The 25,941-nt window shown below is 38.6% G+C and overlaps 1 protein-coding gene across 2 annotated transcripts; it reads left to right on the forward strand.

The window, feature by feature from the left end:
* Positions 1-253: 253 nt before the first annotated feature.
* On the forward strand, positions 254-24,836 carry itgae.2 (integrin, alpha E, tandem duplicate 2). 2 transcript variants are annotated; one of them, XM_073817933.1, is made up of 34 exons: positions 254-345; positions 541-643; positions 751-830; positions 962-1,032; positions 1,626-1,737; positions 1,824-1,889; positions 1,988-2,143; positions 4,006-4,128; positions 4,453-4,521; positions 4,649-4,770; positions 4,860-5,011; positions 5,135-5,288; positions 5,549-5,693; positions 7,007-7,077; positions 7,256-7,376; positions 8,266-8,396; positions 8,516-8,653; positions 10,211-10,414; positions 16,066-16,181; positions 16,715-16,857; positions 16,944-17,086; positions 17,253-17,372; positions 19,690-19,754; positions 19,876-19,999; positions 20,095-20,181; positions 20,274-20,353; positions 20,866-20,946; positions 21,048-21,123; positions 21,216-21,320; positions 21,395-21,430; positions 21,536-21,616; positions 21,700-21,786; positions 21,864-21,974; positions 23,721-24,836. In XM_073817933.1, the coding sequence occupies exons 1-34, from the start codon at positions 318-320 to the stop codon at positions 23,772-23,774; spliced, it is 3,555 nt and encodes a 1,184-aa protein (XP_073674034.1). In that variant the 5' UTR covers positions 254-317; the 3' UTR covers positions 23,775-24,836. The 2 variants fall into 2 exon arrangements, with proteins under 2 accessions (XP_073674034.1, XP_073674035.1); XM_073817934.1 differs by having other exon boundaries at positions 10,214-10,414.
* The last annotated feature ends 1,105 nt before the right edge of the window (positions 24,837-25,941 follow it).

Consider the following 25,941-nt stretch of genomic DNA (forward strand, 5'->3'; position numbering starts at 1 on the left):
TCACTGCCTCGCTAGCACTTGTTTTGATCCTGCTCAAGTCTAGCTTCTAGTTATGTTCTGATAGTGTTGGCAAATTAACACTTTTTCAAACTTTACACAGTTTTAACAATAAAAATAACTGATAAACTGTATAACAAGCTGATCGTTTTAAATTCAACTTCAAAATGGAGAAAAAGAGCTGTGTTTGAAGTGTGTGGAGGGGGCGGGTTTAACAGTCAACAGTGACTGTTCTACTTTTTCAAGACCACAACGAGCGGCTTTCTGTCTCAGTGTGCCGATATGTTTTTTTAAAGTGTGGAATTGATCAAATTCACAAAATGTACAGAGGACTGCTATTTACGATTGGTATGTAATTATTTACAATGATAGTGTTTAGAATTAATGGTAACATTTATTTGTGTTGGGCATGTTTTAAACTGTATTTGAATCTGGAAATGTCTGGGCAGAAGTAGAAACAATATTATTAAAACATAATTAATCTTAATACTTTGTTCCTATGATGTGAAATGATGCAGTCTGAATTATTTTTTCATGTTACAGTCATATGGAGTGCGACCGGGTTCAACATTCAAATAACTCCTGTGAAGACTTTCACAAATGTCGATCCACTTTTTGGTCAAACCATTATTCAATCAACAGATGGGTTGGTTATATAAGAGTTTTAGATAATTCTAAATATTTTTTATTGAATTAAATCTGAATCTTGATTAATATATTTGAGTAAAATTGTCTTGATTTGTCCTATTTTAGAGTTTTTATTCCTTCTCCAAACACTGGAGAACTTTTCAAATGCACTTTAGAGAAGGGATGTGTCAAAGTGAATTCTGATGGTAAGTTTGTCTTTTTCTTTTCATAATGAAGATTACTCTGGAAACTTTACTTTGTAGATTTAATAATAATGTAACTGATTTATACAATCACTGTAGAAGTCTTCTTAATTCGATTTCTCTATTAATATAAGGAAAACCTAAAGGCCTGAGACCGGTAGCATCAGTATCTAGCCTGACATCAGAAGAGGAACAATTTGTTATGGTAGGTATAAAGATCCTTAGATACAGGGATGTCAAATATGGCAGACAATTGTTTTATTCTCAACCTGATTACAAATACAAAAGGTTGAGCTACTGAAAGATATGCCAAACAAGAAGTAAACTGTTCATAATCAGATATAGTTTGCACAAGGCTTTAAGTCTGTCGCATAGCATTTTCAAAGTAAAACCACAGAGTGTGGTTTCCCCTTCACATACGTGACAGACAGAAATGTATCAGTTCTCCCTTAGCGAACAGGAAATAGTCTTTTAGAGAGCTGGAAAATGCTGGGAAATTATTGTGAAAAATAAAACAGGAGTAGAAATGTCAGGACACCACAGTTATTTCTCGGGAGATGTATTTGTTTTATTTATTGGTGCATTTGGAAATTGTTCAGGATGATGTGACTATCATTAGGAAGTCATCAGCATTGTGAGTCACTGTGATGTCACTCAAAACCACAGTGACAGCACTTCCTCAGTGAAAACTTGTTTTTTTTTTTAAAACTATATACTCTAAATCAAAGTTATTGTTTCTCTGTGAGTTCAAATCTGCCACGAATTCTGATTAAAATAGGACTTTTTTTTTCTCTTAAGATGTGCAATCAAGTTCGTGTAAAGAAGTCAAAAGCTGAGGATTTGAATGGAGATTGCAAACTGATGAGGCCTACTGGAGCAGTCATTCAAAAACCAAATCCTGTTGCTTTAGGTAAGACTGAATGACTTTTTAATAGTATTTCAGATTTAAACAGATAAAATCCCAACCCTTCATCTTTTAAATTTCTTTCATCTCAGTCAACAACAGCAACAGCAACAACAACAACAACAATCGTCATTATCAAGGTAGATGGGTTGGTCAAGGTGAGCCCACCTGAGAGAAAATGAAATAAACTGTTATTATAGTTTGACTGTTTGGAAGAATCTGATTGCTAATTTACATTTCTATCAATACCTACAAGATCAACTGAGGAAGAGAAGAGACATTCTGTCTATTCCTGAAGCAATACAAGAGATGGCACGAATAGCAGATCCTGGGAAGTTTTTCAGTGTTTCCAATTATGCCGCATTAGATGATATTCCGTCCTCACTGGAACAAGGTTTAATTGGAGCTGAGGGTAAGAAAGATTTAATCAAACATTACACTATATGACAGAAAAAAGCTATTATTTTCACATTCTAAAATCTAATTGAAAAACTAGCAGCACAACCAGGTTTAAAGAAGTCTGATATGTTTGTACATCACAAGTGAGCCATTTTCTGTGAATGTGAGAGACTTCCGGTTCATTAGCTGCTATGGGGAAATAACAAGAAGAATAACAAAGTGCAGTAAACGGGAATTGCTAGAATTATTTGAAAAACCCAAAATCTGCCAAATATCTGCTTACTCCTAAAGGCATCCAAGATGTAGGTGACTTTGTTTCTTCAGTAGAACACAAACAAATGTTTTGAACTCAAACCGTTGCAGTCTCTCAGTCATATAGTAACAGTCAATGCGACCCACTGCTTTGAAAGTCAAAAAAACATACACAGACAAAACCCAGTTAAACCCTGTGGCTTGTGATGATACATTGAGTTCCTAAGACATGAAACAATCGGTCTGTGCAAGAAACTGAACAGTATCATTTTTTACCTCTGATCCCCCGCAATGTCCAACTGTTCTGAGCCCGTTCACAACAGCCGACGCGTGATGACGAGCAAGCAACCATAACTTCTGTCAAGTCCATAAGTGACTTATACACGCGACAGACCGCTTACGCGCATTCGTCTACTATGTCAGAGTACGTTGACGCGTCACACACCGGCTTTTGTGAATGTGCTCTGGACAGTTGGACATTGCAGTGGATCAGGGGTAAAGAATGGTATAAATACTGTTCAGTTTCTTGCACAGACCGATTGGTTCATGTCTTAGGACCTCAATGTATCATCACGAGCCGCAGGGTTTAATTTGGTTTTGTCTGAGTATGTTTTTTTGACTCTCAAAGCAGTGGGTCCCATTGACTGCCATTATATGACTGACTGACTGCAACGGTTTGAGTTAAAAATCTTCATTTGTGTTCTGCTGAAGAGAAAAAGTCACCTACATCTTGGATGCCCTAGGGGTACGCAGATAAACATAACATTTTCATTTTTGGGTAAACTATCCCTTTAAGGCTTGCATAAAATCAAGTTTTCAGCAGTTTCACACTGTTCAAAAAGCCAAGAGCATTTTTTGGCATTTTGTAAATAGTAGAGAAGAGAATATAAGTAGATATTGCTATGACTAGTCAGAAAGAAGATCAGAAGTAAAATAGTAAATGGATTCGTGAAGGGTTTGTTGTCAAGATTGCATTGTATTATTAAAATTGAATGCAATCACAGAGCTAATGTTAGATATGAATGTTTATTTTTTTTATTTTTGCACTATTTAAGGAACCCTCCAAGTGACCACTGTTAGCTCGACATCAGAAAGAGCTTTATTGATCTTTATCAACTCTAAAGCCACAAGTAATGGCTTGAAAAAAGACACACATTACAAACAACAGGACAAAGACAATAAAACAAACAGACAAAGATTAAATAAACAGTGTTTTATATTTAAAATACAGTAACTTTCCTTTATACAGAATGGACATCCTATAGGTGCAGTTAACACTTGAGTTAAGTATTTATACTGTACACTGTAAAAAATGACTGTGAATTTAACGGTAAAAGACTACAGTAAAAATGCTACAGTAAAAACCTGTTAAATGGTTAATGGTAAGTTCCCCTATATATGCTATAAACTGTATTGGACATTGCATGTAATTTAACGGTAGTATACCGTTTTCGGAAGTGGAAAAAAAAAACTTACAGTGAATAACCGTAAACTGACATTCCCAGAATTCCCTTTTTTTTTTTTTTTGTACAGTGTAGGCTATTTTACTTAGGAACATATTACTACTAACTACTAAAGTATTGAACTGAAGATAACAAAGGCTTGAAATGTACTTCTTCACAGTGAATGTGCCACTACCATCAAGGTCTGCACTTCTGTCTCCTGTTACAAACCAAATGGAAAATGAAAAACTCAACAGCAACAACAACAACAACAATCACTATCGAGGTGGAAGAATCAATGAAGGTTAGTTTGTTTATGATTTAATGTCATGCCAGCTACCATGATTAAATGTATGGTGAAAGACAAGAGAAAATAGAAAAAGTTAAATAAGCAAACCACTCAAATGAACCATTTTTATCATAATAAATAAAAGATAAGATACAAACTACCAATTAAAAACAAGCTTATATTTGATAATTTTAAAACTAAATTTGGCCTCATATTTTAGAGCATAAAATATGCTTCAGAGATATTGGAGAGCACATCTGAAATTGAAATAAACAGTTGTTAGTGTGACTCACCTAAGGAATCTAATTGATAATTTACATCTCTGTTAATATCCACAAGTTAAATGGAGGAGGAGAAGAGACGTCCAGCTGGATAGTGACACAATGTATGAAGAGGAGGAAGAAGATGGTACTAATCTTTGAAATAAATCAGCATTTATTATGTCATGCTGATGGTGTTGTGCTACTGATGCATAGATCAATGTCTTAAAAAAAACAATTATTTCTATACTGATGTTTCAGAACATCTTTTGTAGATGCTGGGACAGAGATTGCTTTTGTGCTGGACGGCTCTGGTAGCATTCAACCTGACGACTTTCAGAGAGCCAAAGACTTCATGTACAATGTCATATACAATGTTTGGAACACATGTTTCGATGCAAGTATACACTAAACACACATTTTGACATTATGACACATATTTTAAAAGGTATTTTATCTGAAAAAATAAAAATAAATTCTCTTCAGTGTGACTTTGCAATAGTGCAATATGGTCAAGAAATCAGGACAGAGCTCTCACTACTGGACAACAAGAACGGTCCCAGAACATTGCAGAAAGTCAAAGAAATAGAGCAACTTGGCAAGCTCACAATGACTGCCTCAGCCATCCATCATGTCCTGTGAGTTTACAGATTATGATGTGAAATACTAGACTTTTTACACCTTTAGTGTTTGATTAGCATGCAGCACTTTTGTTGGTGATACTTTAATCTCATGATCTCACTGGTTTCATTGGTTTACAGCACAGATATTTTCGTCCCTGAGAATGGATCAAACATCAACTCCAAAAAAATAATAATTGTATTGTCTGATGGAGAAATTTTGGGAGACAACATGACTCTTGCTGATGTTTTGAAAATGCCACAAATGAAGAATATCACTCGCTATTCAATAGGAGTAAGTATCCTGTTTACTACTTATTTAAGTAGCGTTTTAGATAAAAAAAAACACGTTTTTTTAAAAGGTGCATACATTTGAATTACAAATTACAGTAATTTATTTTAATTTGTCTTTTGATACATCTAGGTTCAAACCTGAATTCTACTAAAAGACATATATTAAACATAGTTTGCTATTGTATAGTTAATGATTTTATTATGGTTTAACCAAATAAATCTTAAAACCCATTCGCTTTCAAAAACCACTTTTACCTTTAGGTTGGTGACGGCATTCTGAAAAAGGCTAAAGCGATACAAGAAATGATGGACATAGCAGATCGTGGCAAATTTTTCAATGTTTCCAATTATGCTGCATTAGATGACATTCTGTCATCACTGGAACAAAGTTTAGTTGGAATTGAAGGTAAGAAAATTACAATGTAATAGAGGAAGGCAGTTTTGTGGATAGTTCCCATGCTAAAATCTGATTAGATGAGCTGCTGTATGATAAACAGTTATTGTAAAATGAATCCTTTCTGATAATAACACAATATTGAGTATAACACAATATTGCCAGTTACTTTGTTTATTTTTGCTCCGCCGTCAAACATTGTTCTAAACAAAGCCAATGTAGAATCAAGCATTCTATCACTTGTGTGAATCAATTGAAGGAATTGGTTAAGCGAATGTTTCAATGACTCCTCCATAAAGAGCTAATTCTTTAGTTCCCAAATGAGTGTGTTTTGTTGAATTGATAAAGCAGATGTTCACTTCCGGAACAAAAAATTACAGATAATTTACTCACCCCCTTGTCATCCAAGATGTTCATGTCTTTCTTTCTTCAGTCGGAAAGAAATTATGTTTTTTGAGGCAAACATTTTCAGGATTTCTCTCCACATAATAGACTTCAATGGTGCCAGCGAGTTTGAACTTCCAAAATGCAGTTTAAATGCCGCTTCAAAGGGCTCCTAATGATCCCAGCCGAGGAAGAAGGGTCTTATCTAGTGGAACGATCGGTTATTTTCTAAAAAATTTAACCTCAAATGCCCGCCTTGTCTAGCTCTGCGATGCACATGTGTATTCCAGTTTAGTACAGTTAGGGTATGTCGAAAAACTCCCATCTCATTTTCTTCTCCAACTTCAAAATTGTCCTTCATTGCTACAGAAGTACCGACCCAGTGTTTACAAATTGAATGCACATGGAGGGTCAAACGCCCCCTAAACAAAAAAAGGTGAAACAGTGACGTTTCGATTTTGATATTGGAGGAGAAAATGAGATGGTAGTTTTCCAACATACCCTAACTGTCATGAACTGGAATACACAGAGTTTACACAGAGCTAGACAAGATGAGCATTTGAGATTAAAAAGTATATAAATTGTAAAAATTTAGAAATTAACCAATCTTCCTCGGCTGGGATCATTTAGTGCCCTTTGAACCTGCATTTAAACTGCATTTTGGAAGTTCAAACTCGGGAGCACCATAAAAGTCCACTATATTGAGAACATTCCTGAATTTTTTTCCTCCAAAAACGTAATTTCTTTACAACTGAAGAAAGAAATACATCTTGCATGCCAAGGGGGTGATTAAATTATCTGTAAATTTTTGTTCTTGAAGTGAAATTCTCCTTTAAGTGGATGATTAATGACTCAAACATAAAGACAAACTGATAATATATTGATAATATATACAAATATATTGGTTTTTCATGCAATTGTCTGACCACTTTGTGTCTCAGGCACTCAGCAAGGTGCAGGATTTCAGTTCCAGCTTTCTGAAGCTGGATTCAGCTCTCATCTAATGGAGGATGTAAGTAGGATTTCTGGTTTCTGAAACCTTTTTTGGAGAAACTAATTTTTGTATTAAACACTATTAAGAATGTGTGGATGTTTGCAACAACCTTTCCCAAGATAATTAATTGATATACTTATAAAATAAATTTCTTACTTATACTTATAAAACTAATTTCTTTTTGTTTTCTGTGTAGAATTCGTATCTTTTTGGAGCAGTTGGAGCCTATGACTGGAGTGGTGGAGTCTTTTTACAGTCTGATAAAACCGTGAAATTCTTGAATGACTCAAATAATGGACCCAAATTTTCCTATTTAGGTGAGTGATGGTTGGTAACCAAAAAAGTCAAAGAAAATTAAGGGGTTTTTGAGGAATTTTCACATTTATTTGGGTGGGAATTTAAACATCTTTAAAGAGAATGCTGTGAAAGCAATTGATTTTAAATGTCCAAACATTGATTTAGCCATTAATTGTAATAATCCAATGGGATTTCTGTTTGCACAAGGAGTCTGACAACAGCCAGTGCTTCACACAGAGATCTGATCTCATCATCATCCGGTCTGTCTGGAATGACATGAAGAAAACAGAACAAACTGAAACAGACTAAATCCAGAAGAACTTAAAGAAAATCTACCTGCGAAGCTACACTATACTGTTAAAACTTTTATGCACTTGTGTAAAAATGCTGTAAAATGAGGACAAAAATAATGTCATAAATAGATTTTCTTTATCGATTAACTTAAATTAAATTAGCATTTAGTGTGACCATCCATTGTGTCAGCAGCTTTTACCCTAGGTGCACTTGCACATAGATTTCAGTTAGGTTTCTTCAAGCATCTTGGAGACGTTGCCACAGTTCTTCTGGATTTAGTCTGTCTCAATTTGTTCTGTTTCTTCATGTCATTCCAGACAGACTGGATGATGATGATGAGATCAGATCTCTGTGTGGACCACTAGCTGTTGTCAGACTCCTTGTGCAAACAAAAATCTCACTGGATTATAACAATTAATGGCAAAAGTAATGTTTGGAAATGTGAACTGATATTTCCAACTGACACACTACAGCAAAAGATAGAAATAACTGACTTCAAACCATTTTTGTTGGTGAAAATATTAGTGGGCCTGTACTTTTGCACAGTGCAAAAATTATACATATATTCAAAGTCATCTCAGTATCATGTTTGTTGAATTTTCTTCCTGATCACAGGTTACAGTGTCACTTCTGCTGAAGTAAACCCCAGTAAAACACTGTACATATCTGGGGCACCACGGTATAACTTGACTGGTGGAGTATTTATTTTTGACGGCTCTGAAAAGTATGTGCTTCAGGGAGATCAGGTATTTGTAGCTAATACTATTTATATTAAAACACCAGACTGTTTTAAGTTTTAGGTTAAGACCAGACCATTTTTGATGACCAGTTTCCACCAAAATGAAGTAATGTATAATTGTCATAGGTTGGATCTTACTTTGGGTCAGTTCTTTGTGCCTTGGACATTGATAAGGATGAATACACAGATTATCTATTAGTTGGGGCCCCACATTTCCATCGAAGTGGAGAAGAAGGCAAAGTGCTAGTGTATGGATTGAATCAGGTAAGACCATACTTTCATCTCCTTTCAGCTCTTGGATGTGGACAGTATTGGTGTGCAGTGTTCTGAAAAGAGGAAGTCCTCAAAGTTTTTTCTTTCTTCTTTTTTTTTTTTTTTTTTTTTTTAAATCAAATGTAAATAAATGTCCCAGTCACATTTTGTAAAAAATAATGACTCAGGGCAGTAACATTTAAACAATATATTTTATTTGGGAACTTATGTTCAGCTATTTTTCAATAGGTAATTTTTCGGATCATCATCAAAGGTCGGTAAATATTGGTCACAGACACAGAGGTTTACTTAGAATTTTTGCCAAGCTAATTACTCACTAAAAAATCCCATAGATCATGTTTTCAGCTATTTTAACTTATTTTGACAAAATTGTTTTGACAAATTTGAATTAATCTAAATGTGTGAGTCCGTTCCATTAAAGGAGAAGTTCACTTCTAGAACGAAACTCTATCTAGCGAAACAATCAGAAATAAAATAAAATATATATATATATATATATATATTATTTATATACTTTTTAACCTCAAATGCTCATCTTGTCTAGCTCTGCCTGAACTGTTTTTTTTTTTTTTTTTCTGGTTCAATCCAGTTAGGGTATATGTCGAAAAACTCCCATCTCATTTTCTCCCTTAACTTCAAAATCGTCCTACATCAGTGTTTTACCTTTTTTGTTAATGGTGTTTGATTTTCTTAGCATGTTTACTTTGCAAATACTGGGTTGGTACTTCTGCAGCAATGTAGGATGATTTTGAAATGATTTTTGAAGTTGAGGGAGAAAATAACATGAGAGTTTTTCATCATACCCTAACTGTCTTGAACTGAAAAAAAAAAAAACAAATAACCGACTATTTCGCTAGATAAGACCCTTCTTCCTTTGCTGGGATCATGTACAACCGTTTTTGGGATTGTTTGAAGCTGCATTTAAACTGCATTTTGTAAATTCAAACTCGGGGCACCAAAGTCCACCACATGGAGAAAGATCCTGAAATATGTCCTCAAAAAACGTAATTTCTTGACAACTGAAGAAAGAAAGGCATGAACATCTTGGATGACAAAGGGGTGGGTTCATTATCTGTAAATTTTTGTTCTGGAAGTGAACTTCTTTAACGCCGTGGCACGCACACAAACTCAAGAGGCAGGATTTATCCAATCACAGCTGAACATAACCATTCATATCCAATCATATGACGATGAAGTAATTGCCTCCTCTCATGTGACTTTCTCCCACTTATTCTCAATTACTCCCCACCAAACTCACTGCATACTTTAGGGAGTCTGTCAAAACTCAATGGGCTCAAGGGGAAGTGAGAGAGACGTGGACTCCCGCTGTAACTTTACCTGCTGGTGTCGCTGTTGAACAATGTTTTAAGATTGATACACTTTTTAATGATAGATGTTTTTAATATTGGGGGTTGCTTTATGTTTGTACAACAAAATGTTTTCTCATCCAATATTTTGAGGAGACACTTCTTGGAGTAAACTCCCTTGGTGGACAGTGGTTTAAAATGATTTGTATCCCATGGGGTTATTTTTAAAATCTTCCCAAAGCAGGGCAGGTTTGAGAGCGTGGCTATGGAGCTGCACGGTGATCCAGGACAGACCTTTGCCAGGTTTGGTGCAGCCATTGCCTCAATAGGAGATATCGATGGGAACAAGTTTACTGATGTAGCAGTTGGTGCTCCTCTGGAAAAAGGTTCATCTGGAAGTATTTACATTTACAATGGATTCAAAGATGGGCTTCAGTTTTCACAAGTGGGTTGCTGAATACATTCTTCACATCTTCACATTTTGAACTTTATTAATTATATCTGAACTATATTTGGATATATTCTTTTAATGCATTTTCGTTGGGTTATTACATGCTTTGAGGGTTTTTTTGACCGGAAATGACAGGCTTCTCCCAAAAGATAATAAGGCGATGTACAAGAGGCATAATTGTGAAAAAAAAAAAATATATATATATATATATATTTATGTATTTTTCTTCTTTTATTTACATTTGAACAAAAAGTGGCATGTCCAAAATTATTCATACCCTTTGCAAACTGTCACAGTCAATGGGAAAATCCAAAGTTCTATTCCATTCCAAATAGTCCAAGCTGTTCTAAAGCATCCTAATTACCCTGATTCATTGGGAACAGCTGTTTTAATCAACTCAACAGGTGAAAAACAGAAGCTCTCTGCTGTTGCTTTGTGGACAGTCATGGCTAAGACAAAGGAGCTCACTGAGGACCTGCGGCTGTGCATTGTGGCTGATCACAAGTCAGGAAAGGGCTATAAGACCATATCTAAATGTTTTGAAGTTCCAGTAGCTACAGTGCAAAGTATTATTAGAAATACAAGACGTTCCGCACTGTGAAAAATCTCAGAGGACGTGGTCGGAAGCCAAAAGTGACACCTGTGCTGGCCAGGAGGATAGTGAGAGAGGATCACCACAAAGGCCATCCTGATGAATCTGGGCTCTGCTGGTGGCAACATCTCAAGGCAGACAGTCCAACGGACACGGCACACCGCTGGGATCCACGGACGCAGACCAAGGAGGACACCACTTCTCCAGAAGGGACAATGAAGAAGACTTCTGGTCTTTTGTTTTATGGTCAGATGAAACATAAATTGAATTGTTTGGCCACAATGATGTTGCCTTTATTTGGCGTAAAAAAGGAGAAGCCTTCAACCCTAAGAACACCATCCCCACTGTCAAACATGGTGGTGGAAACCTAATGTTTTAGGGGTGTTTTTCAGCCGGTGGACCAGGGAACCTAATCACAGTAAACGGCACCATGAAAAAGGAGCAATACATTAAAATTTTCAACTACAACATCAGGCAGTCTGCAGAGAAACTTGGCCTTGGGCCCCAGTGGACATTTCAGCATGACAATGACCCAAAACACACAGCAAAAGTGGTGAAGAAATGGTTAGCAGACAAAAACAGTAACGTTTTGCAGTGGCCCAGCCAGAGTCCTGACTAAAATCCAAATTGAGAATCTGTGGAGGGAGCTAAAGATCAGGGTGATGGCAAGGAGACCCTCCAACCTGAAAGAGTTGGAGCTCTTCGTTAAAGATGAATGGGCAAAAATACCAGTGGAGACATACAAAAAGCTGGTCAGCAATTATAGGAAGCGTTTGACTGCTGTAATAGCCAATAAAGGCTTTTCTACTGATTATTGAGAAGGGTATGAATAATTTTGGACATGCCACTTTTTGTTCAAATGTAAATAAAAGATGAGTATTAATTTTTTCCACAATGATGCCTCTTTTACATTGTCTTATTATCTTCTGGGAGATGTCTGTGTAATTTCTAATAAAAAAAAAACTTGCTGGTTAATAAAAGTAACTTTAAGTTAGAATTTGCCAGGGGTATGAATAATTTCAGGCTTGACTGTAGCTCATTGTTGTTTTTATTTTAAAATGAAATGGCTATTTTTTAAGGATGTAACGACATCAAAATCTCACAATACGTTAATAATGCAATATGAAGTCCACGATATGATGTTTATTGCAATATAAAAAAAAAAAAACATTTTAAACATTCAAACATTTTACATTTTAAAGAAAATCTTTTTTAAAAAATTAAGAAAATTAAAAAAAAAATCTAATGCACTTTGAGAGTTCAAAATTAAGAACACCAAATTCATGTTCCTAAGAAAACGTAAGTCAGAAAAAAATCAAACGAATTGATTTGTACCTGAACTTTAAAGGGGACTTAACCCTCTTATTTGTGGTATACTGTCTCAGTCTAAATTACATTCACACTGGTGTTTTGGAAAGCCAAACCAATTAGAATATATCAATAATAACTATGATAGTAATTGTCATGATCGGGGCTGTGGATTTTCCCTCAGCCACCTGAGGTCGCTGTCCTACACTGCACTTCCTTGATTGTCCACCTGTCCTTGTCATCAGCACTGATCACCCACACCTGTTCACAATTACTATCAGGACTATAAGTATCATCTCCACTCACTCTGCATTCATGTCTGCATTGTCTCGTGTTTGGTATGTTCTGTGTTCCCTGGATCTTTGACCGAGTTTTCAGTTCTGTTTATTTTGTATTGTTTTAAGTTTCAAGTTATTGTTGTGCCGTGTTGGCCTTTTGCTTTGTTTGTTTATTTTGTTAATTAAACTTCCATCTTACCTCACCTGCATTTGGACCCAGACCCCTTTACTCACGTGACAGAATGCAGACATCAATGATGGGTCCAGCGGGGAGAATTTTTTTTGACGGGGCAGCAACCACCCGCTCGGTTCCAGACACGGAGGGGATGTCCTTCGAGGCGGCGTCGGCTACTCGGTTCGAGTTCATCTACGCCTGCCTGGCGGCGATGGACACCCGCAGTGCCGAGACTGCGCGGAAGCGCCCCTGCTTTGCGGAGGGGGTGGAGACGCTCTTTCGCGGGGAGGTGGCGACAACCGCCATCCCTGTCTCTGACGCTGAGGCGGCTGCGCGTCCTGTTCCTGACGCGGCGGTGACCGCTCTCTCTGTTCCTGACGCGGCGGTGACAGCTCTCTCTGTTCCTGACGCGGCGGTGACAGCTCTCTCTGTTCCTGACGCGGCGGTGACCGCTCTCTCTGTTCCGGACGCGGCGGGGACCGCTCTCTCTGTTCCGGACGCGGCGGTGACCGCTCTCTCTGTTCCGGACGCGGCGGTGACCACTCTCTCTGCTCCTGACGCGGCGGTGACCGCTCTCTCTGTTCCGGACGCGGCGGTGACCGCTCTCTCTGCTCCTGACGCGGCTGTGACCGCTCTCTCTGCTCCTGACGCGGCGGTGACCGCTCTCTCTGTTCCGGACGCGGCGGTGACCGCTCTCTCTGTTCCGGACGCGGCGGTGACCGCTGACGTTCCTCTGGCGGCGACGTCAGCTCACGTTCCTCAGGCGGCGAGGCCAGCTCACGTTCCTCAGGCGGCGAGGCCAGCTCACATTCCTCTGGCGGCGTCCGCTGATGTTCTTCTAGCGGCGAGGCCAGCTCGCGTTCCTCTGGCGGCGTCCGCTGATGTTCTTCTAGCGGCGAGGCCAGCTCACGTTCCTCAGGCGGCAGCGTCCGCTGATGTTCTTCTAGCGGCGAGGCCAGCTCGCGTTCCTCTGGCGGTGAGGTCCGCTCACGTGACTCCGCTGCATGGGCCTGGCCCGCCATCCCTCCCCCTGATTCGCCTTCCTCCATTCCTCCTCCCTCCAGATTTTTTTTTTTTTTTTTTTCTCGGCCTTGTGGAACGTCTGGAAGCCGTTCCTTGAGGAGGGGGTAATGTCATGATCGGGGCTGTGGATTTTCCCTCAGCCACCTGAGGTCGCTGTCCTACACTGCACTTCCTTGATTGTCCACCTGTCCTTGTCATCAGCACTGATCACCCACACCTGTTCACAATTACTATCAGGACTATAAGTATCATCTCCACTCACTCTGCATTCATGTCTGCATTGTCTCGTGTTTGGTATGTTCTGTGTTCCCTGGATCTTTGACCGAGTTTTCAGTTCTGTTTATGTTTAAGTTTATGTTTAGTTTGCCGTGTTGGCTTTGTTTGCTTATTTTGTTAATTAAACTTCCATCTTACCTCACCTGCATTTGGACCCAGACCCCTTTACTCACGTGACAGAATGCAGACATCACAAATGGGTCCAGCGGGGAGGAATCTTTCTTTTGAGGAGGCGTCAGCCGCTCGCTTCAAGACCATCTACGCCTGTTTGGCGGCGATGGACGCCCTTAGTGTTGAGGCGGCGCGGACGCGCCCCTACTTTATGGCGAGGGCAGAGGCGTTTTTCCGAGGGAGGGCGTCCACTCTCTCTGTTCCTGACACGGCGGACGCGGCGGTGACCGCGCTCTCTGTTCCGGACGCGGCGGTGACCGCGCTCTCTGTTCCGGACGCGGCGGTGACCGCGCTCTCTGTTCCGGACGCGGCGGTGACCGCGCTCTCTGTTCCGGACGCGGCGGTGACCGCGCTCTCCGTTCCGGACGCGGCGGCGACCGCTATCTCCCTTCCTGACGCGGCGGCGTCCGCTATCTCCGTCCCTGACGCGGCGGCGACCGCTATCTCCGTCCCTGACGCGGCGGCGTCCGCTATCTCCGTCCCTGACGCGGCGGCGACCGCTATCTCCCTTCCTGACGCGGCGGCGTCCGCTATCTCCGTGCCTGACGCGGCGGCGTCCGCTATCTCCGTGCCTGACGCGGCGGCGTCCGCTATCTCCGTGCCTGACGCGGCGGCGTCCGCTATCTCCGTGCCTGACGCGGCGGCGTCCGCTATCTCCGTGCCTGACGCGGCGGCGTCCGCTATCTCCGTGCCTGACGCGGCGGCGTCCGCTATCTCCCTTCCTGACGCGGCGGCGTCCGCTATCTCCCTTCCTGACGCGACGGCGTCCGCTATCTCCGTGCCTGACGCGGCGGCGTCCGCTATCTCCGTGCCTGACGCGGCGGCGTCCGCTATCTCCGTGCCTGGCGCGGCGGCGTCCGCTATCTCCCTTCCTGACGCGGCGGCGTCCGCTATCTCCGTGCCTGACGCGGCGGCGTCCGCTATCTCCGTGCCTGACGCGGCGGCGTCCGCTGTCTCCGTGCCTGGCGTGGCGACGTCCGCTAACTCCGTGCCTGACGCGGCGGCGTCCGATGTCTCCGTGCCTGACGCGGCGGCGTCCGCTATCTCCGTGCCTGACGCGGCGGTGTCCGCTATTGGGCCTGACGCGCCGTTACACGGGCCTGGCCCGCCATCCCTCCCCCTGACTTGCCTTCCTCCGTGCCTCCTCCCTCCAGACTTAGGGAACGTCTGGGAGCCGTTCCGTGGGGAGGGGGTACTGTCATGATCGGAGCTGTGGGTCTCCCCTCAGCCTCCTGAGGTCGCCGTTCACACTGCACTTCTGATAACATTCACCTGTCCTTGTCGTTAACACTGATTCACTCACATCTGTTCACTATTATCCGGTCTTTAAATACTCTCACATTTCTCTCCTGCTTCATGTCTGCATTGTCTTTTGTCCTCAATGTTATTTTGTGTTCCTGCTCCAGCTCTAGACCTTGTTCTCTGTTTTGTTCAGTTTATGTTTAAGTTTATGTTTAGTTTGCCGTGTTGGCTTTGTTTGCTTTGTTTATTGTTTTATTATTAAATTCATTACTCTCCTGCATTTGGACCCAGACCTCCTTTCTCTACGTGACAGTAATAGCCATATATTGTAAAACAATGAAAATTAATATTTCATAGGTATATTATTTTTGCTTTACGCTACAGCAGGGAAATTACAATCCTTCTTTCCTAATTTTTCACTTGAAAGAGATATTTTGATGATATGTAGACAGTTTTGCTATTGCGATACCACAATATTTATAATATCTTTACATCCCTACTTTTTATTAATAGACCCAAAAGATGGTTTGCCCTCTTGTTTGATTGAAGTGTTTTAATGTGATTTGTGTTTCTTCCCTAGAAAATTTCACCCTCAGATTTTGGAATGAATCTTGTGCACTTTGGTCAGTCAGTAAGCGGTGTATCAAATAAGGCCTCCATCGCTGTTGGAAGTCGAGGGGGAGTGTTTGTTTTTGAGTGAGTGAAAAAGATGTTGCTAGATTGTTCAAAGTGACAAACATTTGTGACCCTGGATCACAAAACCAGTCATAAGGGTCAATTTTTTGAAATTAAGATTTATACATCATAAATAAATAAGCTTTCTATTGATATGTGGTTTGTTTAGATAGGAAAATATTTGGCTGAGATACAACTATTTGAAAACCTGGAATCTGAGGGTTCAAGAAAAAGTCTAAGTATTGAGAAAATCGTCTTTAAAGTTGTCCAACTGCAATGCATATTACTAATCAAAAATTAAGTTTTCATATGTTTACGGTAGGAAATTTACTAAATATCTTCATGGAACATGATCTTTACTTAATATCCTAATGATTTTTGGCATTTTAAAAAAATCGATCATTTTGACCCATATCATGTATTTTTGGCTATTGCTACAAATATACCTGTGCTACTTAAGACTGATTTTGTGGTCCAGGGTCACATTTTTTTAATTTTATACTTTATAAGTATACTTTCAGATTTCTTGAATGTTGTCTATATTGTTTTTACAGGACTATCCCTGTCATAGTTATCAAACCAGCTATAACACCTACTCCGAACATTATTCTTCTCAATCAACAGATGAATGAAATATCCAGCAAGTTTGACATAAAGTTTGTTGTGTGCTTCGGTGTGATTAAAGGAAATCTTAAAAGTAAGTGTTCTGCCTTCAGTAAGGTTTTGTTATTCAAAACAATTCTTATGATTATTTAGCCACATTTCCCTTCATGTCATTTTAAGGTGAACTTCCTATTCAGTACCAAATTGACTTGGATTTTGGGGTAAACAAAAAGCGTCTCACTGTTGACGGCAGCAATCTTTTAAAAAACACCTTCACCTTGACACCAGATACAGAGTGCACTTCTATCAACCTACAATATTTGGTACGTTGATTCTTTGTTTGGTTCTTTTTCCAAACCTTCTTGTCCAGAGTTTTAGAAAACAAAACATGTTACAAGTGAACAGCAAATCATATATTTTAAAAATCATTTGACAGCTACGTCTTTTTCTTTATGATTTTGACTGAGAAGAACTGTGTCTTCCTTTCAGGGCTGTTTTGACTGTTTTTCACCTATTAAAGTCAAGCTGAATTTTTCATTGGATCTCAACCCAAATAAAGTCCCTATACGAATTCTTGATGCGTTTACTCCAACAGAAGTTGTAACGGAGGTAAAACATTTTTAAGCTTATTCATAAGATTTTACACTATTCAAAAACTGGAGGTTGGTGAGATTTTTAAAAATGTTTTTAAAAGAAGTATCTTATGCTCATCAAGGCTGCATCTATTTGATCAAAAAACAGTAAAAACACTAATATTGTGAAATAAAATTTAAATTTCAAATAATTGTTTTCTGTTTGAATATATTTTAAAGTATCATTTATTCCTGTGATCAAAGCTGAATTTTCAGCATCATTAGAATCATGATCATTTTTTCCTTTAGAATTCTTTGATGAATAGAGTTTTCAAAAGAACAAACATTTGTAACATTATAAATGTCTTTACTGTCACTTTTGATCAATTTAATGCATTTTTGCGGAATGCAATGTTGTTATTTTTTTAAGTGCCTCTATTATGTTTTATGAAAAGTTCATATTTTGGTTTTGGAACCCCAACAACAGGTTGACATGTATGCAAGGTCAAATAATGCTTTCAATTAATATAATATGCTATTTTTTATGCTATTACCTTATTTAATCAACAACTCACAAATGATTCGCTCAACGACTCATATTTCCAAACCCCTCCTTTGCGTGATGCTAATCTCCCAATCTGGTTTCTTTTAACAGTGAGAAACAGAAAAATCAGAAAAACACATTTTGAAAAAGTTATAAATTATTTAGCATTTTTATGAGTGAAATAAGTATTTGCAAAACATGACTTGGTGTAGTACTTGGTGGCAAAACCCTTGTTGGCAATCACAGAGGTCAGTTATTTCTTGTAGTTGGCCACCAGGTTTGCACACATCTCAGGAGGGATTCTGTCCCACTCCTCTTTGCAGATCCTCTCCAAGTCATTAAGGTTTCGAGGATGACCTTTGGCAACTCAAACTTTCAGCTCTCTCCACAGATTTTCTATGGGATTAAGGTCTGGAGACTGGCTAGGCCACTCCAGGACCTTAATGTGCTTCTTCTTGAGCCACTCTTTTGTTGCCTTGGCCATGTGTTTTGGGTCATTGTCATGCTGGAATACATCCACGACCCATTTTCAGTGCCCTGGCTGAGAGAAGGAGGTTCTCACCCAAGATTTGACGGTACATTGACGGTACATAGCAGAAAAACACCCCCAAAACATAATGTTTCCACCTCCATGTTTGATGTTGGGGATGGTGTTCTTGGGGTCATAGGCAGCATTCCTCCTCCTCCAAACACAGCGAGTTGAGGTGATGCCAAAAAAGCTCGATTTTGGTCTCATCTGACCACAACACTTTCACCCAGTTCTCCTCTGAATCATTCAGATGTTCATTGGCAAACTTCAGACCTGTACATGTGCTTTCTTAAGCAGGGGGACCTTGCGGGCGCTGCAGGATTTCAGTCTTTCATGGCGCAGTGTGTTACCAGTTGTTTTCTTGGTGACTACGGTCCCAGCTGCCTTGAGATCATTGACAAGATCCTTCCGTAGTTCTGAGCTGATTCCTCACTGTTCTTATGATCATTGAAACTCCTCAAGGTGATATCTTTAATGGAGCCCCAGACCGAGGGAGATTGACAGTTATTTTGTGTTTCTTTCATTTGTGAATAATCGCACCAACTGTTGTCACCTTCTCACCGAGCTGCTTGGCGATGGTCTTGTAGCCCATTCCAGCCTTGTGTAGGTCTACAATCTTGTCCCTGACATTATTGGACAGCTCTTTGTTCTTTGCCATGGTGGAGAGTTTGAAATCTGATTGATTGATTGCTTCTGTGGACAGATGTCTTTTATACAGGTAACAAGCTGAGATTAGGAGCACTCCCTTTAAGAGAGTACTCCTAATCTCAGTTTCTAACCTGTATAGAAGACACCTGGGAGCCAGAAATCTTGCTGATTGATATGGGATCAAATGCTTATTTCACTCATTAAAATGCAAATCAATTTATAACTTTTTTGAAATGCTTTTTTTCTAGATTTTGTTTGTTTTTGTTCTGTCTCTCACAGTTAAAATAAACCTACCATTAAAATGGTAGACTTATCCTTTCTTTGTCAGTGGGCAATATGCTAATGATTCATGTTGACGTTAACATGAAACAGCTTAAGATTCGCTTTTAAACCAATGACTCATTTACATGATCAACTCCTTCCTTTGAAAGACATCTTGATACACGGATCAGAATTAAAACTTTGCATGAAAAGTAGTTTTCAAAAATCCATAATAGGGTACTTTATATCTTATCCAGACTTTTGGTCATTACACATATTGTAAAATGTTTCATTGAATGACTTCAAATTTTATTCCAAATATTTTTTTTAAATGATCAAATCATAAAATGATCATCTTTTTGTCTTTTTTAGATTCCCTTTGAAAAGGATTGCGAAATTTGTAAACCAAACATTGCATTATCTGATTCAAAAATAAGGTATGTACTGTTTTTTTTTGTTTGTTTGTTTAAAGGACCCATGGGGGCCCCAGCTACATCTATTTAAAAAATCTAAAAATATAGTTTTGTGTTTTTGCAACTAAAATAATATATATTGCAGTGAAAATTCAATCGTAATCGGAGAAACTCAAAGCTTGAATCTCAACATCAATCTTACAAACACTGAAGACCCTTCCTATATGACAACACTGACTTTGACCTTCCCCAGCATACTCAGTCAGAGGGTAAAAAACATGAGCTCATCTTCAAAAGCCAATTACATCTGCTGTTGATACATTTTGTAGATACATGACAACTTGGTTTGGTGTCTCACTTACAGAAAATAGACGGTGCCACCTGTCCCGTGAAGAATGACAATCAGATACAGTGTAATCTTCAACACCCTGTTTTCAAAAGAGGCTCACAGGTATGAATCCGTCACACCTCTTTGAAAAGTCAGAATACTGATCTCATTTGCACATCATTTTTCAGTAATGAAAAGTGTTTTTAATCTTCCAGAGCAACCTTTCCATCTCATGGCAGCTTAGCGACGTCAAATCTGATCTGAAGAATGCTGAGATTGTTGCTAATCTAACCAGGTTTGAGAGCTACTTACAGGGTCCTGTCCAAACTGTTGCTATAAAATTAGAAGCACACAATACCCTAAAATATCATTATATGCTTAAATACTAAGATTCTCCCTCATGGAAATTACTAAAGTAGTCAAACCTGTTCATTAGAATGGGGTGTGCCAACACTTTTGACAATATAGTGTATATCAAGATTTAATTTTTGGTTGGATATCTGCATTGCAAAGAACTTCATTTAGACAACTTTAAAGCTGATTTTCTCAATATTTAGATTTTTTTACGCCCTCAGATTCTACATTTTTAAATAGTTGTATCTTGGCCAAATACTGTCCTAATAAGCCATATATCAATGAAAACCTTATTTATTCAGCTTTCAGATGATGCATAAATCTCAATTTCAAAAAATTGACCTTATGACTGGTTTTGTGGCTCAGGGTCACAAATAAGTTTTTTTTACAAATCATTTTTACAGGTCATAAAACAGCTATTTGTGTATTTTGAAACATTTTCTCTGGTTTTAGTCAGAGTCTTGGCTATGAAATTCTGGATTCTAAAACATATGCGTTCTCTGTGATGTATTCCCTACCAATCCAGCTAACTGGGTAGGTGAACAAACAACTTGATAAGTATTTCACATCTGGATTTTGTCATATTTAAGTATATTTATCATTATTATTATCATTATTATTTTTCTCAACAACAGCACAGCCACCCCAAACAGACTCCGTATTGAAGAGGGGGAAAAAGCAGAGACTCGAGAGTTGAAGTTTTCATTTCAGGTACATGATATAAACATCTAATCACACAAAATAATCAACTAAATATGTTTTTATATTTATATTCTAAATTAAGTATTGTATTCTGATTTAAGTTTGCAGGTGAAAATAAGTATGGTGCTACAATCAATGTAGTTGTAAACATAACAAAGGAAACCTTTAAAACTGATGTGGAGATCATTAGTGTCAAACCACAAGAGGTACATGTAATTGCAATATTTAATATACAGTCTGAAAGCTTTCAAACTAACATTTATTGCTTCTTTTATATTAGGAGTGTGTTCTTCCAAAAAATAAAAAAATAGTGGAGGTAAGATACTACCCTGAAACACTGATTCTTTAAAAAAAAAAAAAAAACGTTAAATAAATGTAGTTTTAATATAAATATATATATTTTATATTTTTGTGCACATAGGGATCTTATACCATCAGTTGTACCATGACAACACTGCAGGAAATCGTCATTGATGCCAAAGTTTTGATACATGATATTCAGGTATAGTCATATAGTTCAAGTATTCTGGTCTAATCATTTGCGTCAATGAACAGTTTCTTCAATAAATCTTTTCCAACTGATAGGACAAATCGGACAAGATCACTGCCGTAGGGACATACAGCTTTGATGAGACCGTCTATGCCGCGAAGGGTACTACGAGGACCATTCCTGTGAGCGGCAGTCCATTCAAGTACACAAACATGTTATCACGTATTGAGTAACTGATAGATTTAATCATGCCATGCAGGTGGAGGTGATCATTTCGAAGCTGCGCGTGACATCATCTAAAGGTGCCATCATCGGAGGATCCATAGGAGGATTTCTGCTCCTTTTCATCATCATTATCATTCTCATTAAGGTAAAAACAAAGTTACATAATTCTTTTTGGTAGATCAAGTCAAGCACATTGTTGTGGGATATTGCATTCATTGTTAAACTGCTTTCAATAATGTTTTTTTTTTCACATTAGTCTACTCTCCATACACCATAATGAAGAAGCAAAAAACAGATTTGTGACAGCTTTGCAAAATCATTCAAATTAAAAAACTGAATTAAACGTTGCATAAGTATTGATAACCTTAATACGGTACTAGTTGACGCACTTTCACAGCCTCAAGTCTTTTTGGGTATGATGCAACAAGCTTTGCACATCTGCATTTGGCAATTATCTGCCATTCTTCTCCTCAACCTCTTTACCTCTCAACCTCTGTCAGCTTGGATGGGGGCTGGCAGACATTTTCAGGTTTCTCCAGAAATGTTTGTATGGATTTAAGCCCAGACTCTGGCTGGGCCACTCTAGGGCATTTACAGAGTTGTCTATGAGCCAATCTTGCTGTGTACTTAGGGTCATTGTCATGTTGGAAGTGAACCTTCTGCGCAGTGTAAGGTTCTAAATGCTCAGGACTGGGTTTTCATTAAGGCTATCTCAAAATTTTGGTCCATTGAGCTTTCCTTCTACTTCCACACTTTACAGTTGGGATGCTACTGTGCAGGTGATGAGCAGAGTTGGTTTACTTCAAACATGATGCTTGGAATTGAGGTTCATCAGAGCAGAGACTATTGTTTCTCACAATCTGAGAGTTCTTTAGGTGCTTTGTTGCAAATTCCAAGCGTGTTTCATGTTTCTTTACTGAGGAGAGGATTGAGTTTGGCCACACCACCATAAAGACCAGATGAGTGAAGTGTTGCAGTGATGTTTGTTCTTCTGTAGATTTCTCCTATCTTCATGTATGATCTTGGAGCTCAACTAGAGTGACCATCAGCTTCTTGGTCACCAGTCTGACCATGGCTTTTCTCTATCGAATGCTCAGTTTGGCCATAAGGCCAGCTCTAGGAAGAGTCCTTGGTTGTTCCAAACTTCTACCATTATAGATAATGGAGTCTTCTGAACCCTTCCCCAGATGTGTGCCTTGACGCAATCGTGTTTCTGAACTCTACAGTTAGTTCTTTTGACCTCAGGGCTTGCTTTTTGCTCTGATAAGCATTTTCAGATGTTAGACCTTTTATTAAGAGGTGTGTGCCTTTACAAATAATACTTATTCAAATTAATTCGCCACAAGTTAACTTTACTCGAAGTGTAGTAACACCCACAAGTGATATGAATGGTCCTGAGCTAAATATTAAGTGTCCCAGAAATGCAATGGAATCATTTCAGTTTTTTATTTCTTGTTTTTTGCTTTGTCATTATCGTGCATTAAATGTAGATGTGGGGAAAACAGTTCAATTGTTCTCTGATATCTACCTAGAAGGTATTGGGCATAGGAAAGGGCACAAATTCTCAAAAAACGGTTTTACCGGTCCATTTACAACCCCTAGGATTTGTCCCTTGAATGAAATGGTCTGTTATTACCTTTTTTGGAAGGCTCATGAATAATAATGATGAGCTCTGCTCTGATTGGCTGTTTCACAGAGCGGCTCATTTTAGTAGCTCGCACATGGAGGATATATGTTTAATCATGGAGCCAGAGTCGCTATTAATATGCGGGTCATTGAAACTGCCGTTTTGTTATTGTTTAAAGCAGTTTAACATAAGGCTGCAACATAACAAAATGTGAAAAAAGCACTGTTAACTATGCATGCACTAACTCTGTGATTTCATTTTCAGTGCGGCTTTTTCCGTCGCCGCCGTAAAGTGGACCAAGCACAGAGTCCAAACTGAAGGCCGGCACAGCCCAGGAGGCATCATATATTATCATTTATCTTACTTAAGTTTGCGTCAGTAATGATTGTTCGTAAGGTGAAAGCTATAATCTTGTTTTTATTATCAATGTTGTATTAGGAAAAAGCTTTTTAATGATTTATTGTATTTAATATTGTATATACAGCAAGAATGAAAGACAAAATATCTGTTTGTAAATAAATCTAAAACCTAAATATCCGACAATCAAGGGACTTACAGATGTTTCCTTGCATGGAAGTCATTTGCTCAAGATTTGATGAGACACCAAACTCCAAAACCAAAAGTCAAAGTCCATTTTTCTGATGGATTTTATGATCCATGATTTGCATTATACAATCTATGGCAAATCACATTTGTAAACCAATTTGGTTTCATGTAAAAAGGTATTTTGGTGGTTAGTTCTTACCTGGAGATTTTACAGCCTGGTCAAAGTCATGTTTAACTAGTTGACTGGCAGTTCTGATAAGCTTCTTAATCTCTTTATAAAACCAAGAAACATACCAATGCAGGCTGGGAGACCGGAAGAGATATCATACTCTTCTGAAACTGCAAATAAAGTATTTTAACTCGTGGTCAATAACCGCCACATGGTGTACACACATATACAGTCGCACATACATACACATGGTCATGTGATATGCTCATGCACGGAGCTCTCACATGCCTGGCTATGTTTAGTCCTGCATCTGACTACTGAATATCACAGCTTGATGTGTGGAAATAAATAAACACGTAATGATGATACATCTAAATTCCATGTTAAAAAAAATTAAATAAAACAGTAGCATTTACTTCCTGAAAGGATCATAATGTCATTATGAGTTTTGTTTATTTATTCACCATGGATGTAAGCCTATGGTTGAGATCTCCAGTTCATCTGCTATAGGGAAATAATGAGAAGAATAACAGCGTACAATAAACGGTAAAACTGTTTGCACTGCAAACCAGTGTGTTCATTTAAAAAAAGCTGCGAAACAAGCTGTTTTGTACAGCTAAAAATAGCTGGATGCAGATGAAAGCAGAAGCCAGACCCATAAAATGTACAAAATGGCTGAGCCCACTCTTTTGGCAAGAAAAAGGTGGATTGCTTTCATGCCTGTTGCTTCTGTTTTCAGTGTATTGCCCTGGGTTTGCTTAAGTTGTTAATAAATGCTTTTTAACGTGATAAACTATGTAAGTATGTACTTTTTTTTTGAGTAAAGTAAAACTTTTCCAAACTTATTAATGATGTACAGTTACTCAAGTACTTTACAACCCTGGACGTCAGCTGTCTAAAGATACCTGACAAAGAAATCTTTCAGGTAAATACCTAATGTCATAAACCCTCAAAAGAGTATAGTGTATATATAGCTGCACTTATTAGAGTGACATTTTTAGTGTTTTTCTTCTTAAACTGTCCTTTTTTAAATTTTTTTAGGAAAGAATATTACCTACTCAACTTTGTTTTATTAATTATTCTTCTAATGCTCACAGCCTGGACTGACTTTCCCGAATGTCTCGGGAGCAGAAGACTGTTCAGCAGGCCAGGAAGGCTTTCTCTTTCTAAAGATAAAACGACAGACCTGTAAATAAAAACCTTCTCATCATTGCAGATGATGTGTAAATATAGCCAGAACCTCGTCTTGTTTTTTTGTTTTCCTTTGAATTAAGTTTATGTTTCTTACACTATTGAAAGTTATTTTTTCCTTTAAAATTCTTCAGGTCCCACAAATTCTTTGTTTTTTCAGCATTTTTATGTATTTGAACCCTTTCCAACAACGACTGTATGATTTTGAGATCCATCTTTTCACACTGAGGACAACTGAGGGACTATTACAGAAGCTTCAAATACTCACTGATGCTCCAGAAGGAAACACAATGCAATAAGAGCAGAGGGGTGAAAACTTTTGAACAGAATGAAGATGTGTAAATTTTTCTTGCTTTGCCTAAATATCTTTTTTTTTTTTTTCATTTAGTGTCACTCTTCAGAAACTACAGAAGATACTTACATGTTTCCCAGAAGACAAAATAAGTTAAATTTACCCTGATCTTCAAATTCCAAAAGTTTTGACCCCTGGCCCTTAATGTATTGTGTTTCCTTCTGGAGCATCAGTGAGCGTTTTTCTGAAGAAGAGCGGGCAGTTTAACTATAGGACAAACAAGGAAC

This window comes from Garra rufa, chromosome 14 (assembly GCF_049309525.1).
Source record: "Garra rufa chromosome 14, GarRuf1.0, whole genome shotgun sequence".
Taxonomy (NCBI): Eukaryota; Metazoa; Chordata; class Actinopteri; order Cypriniformes; family Cyprinidae; genus Garra; species Garra rufa.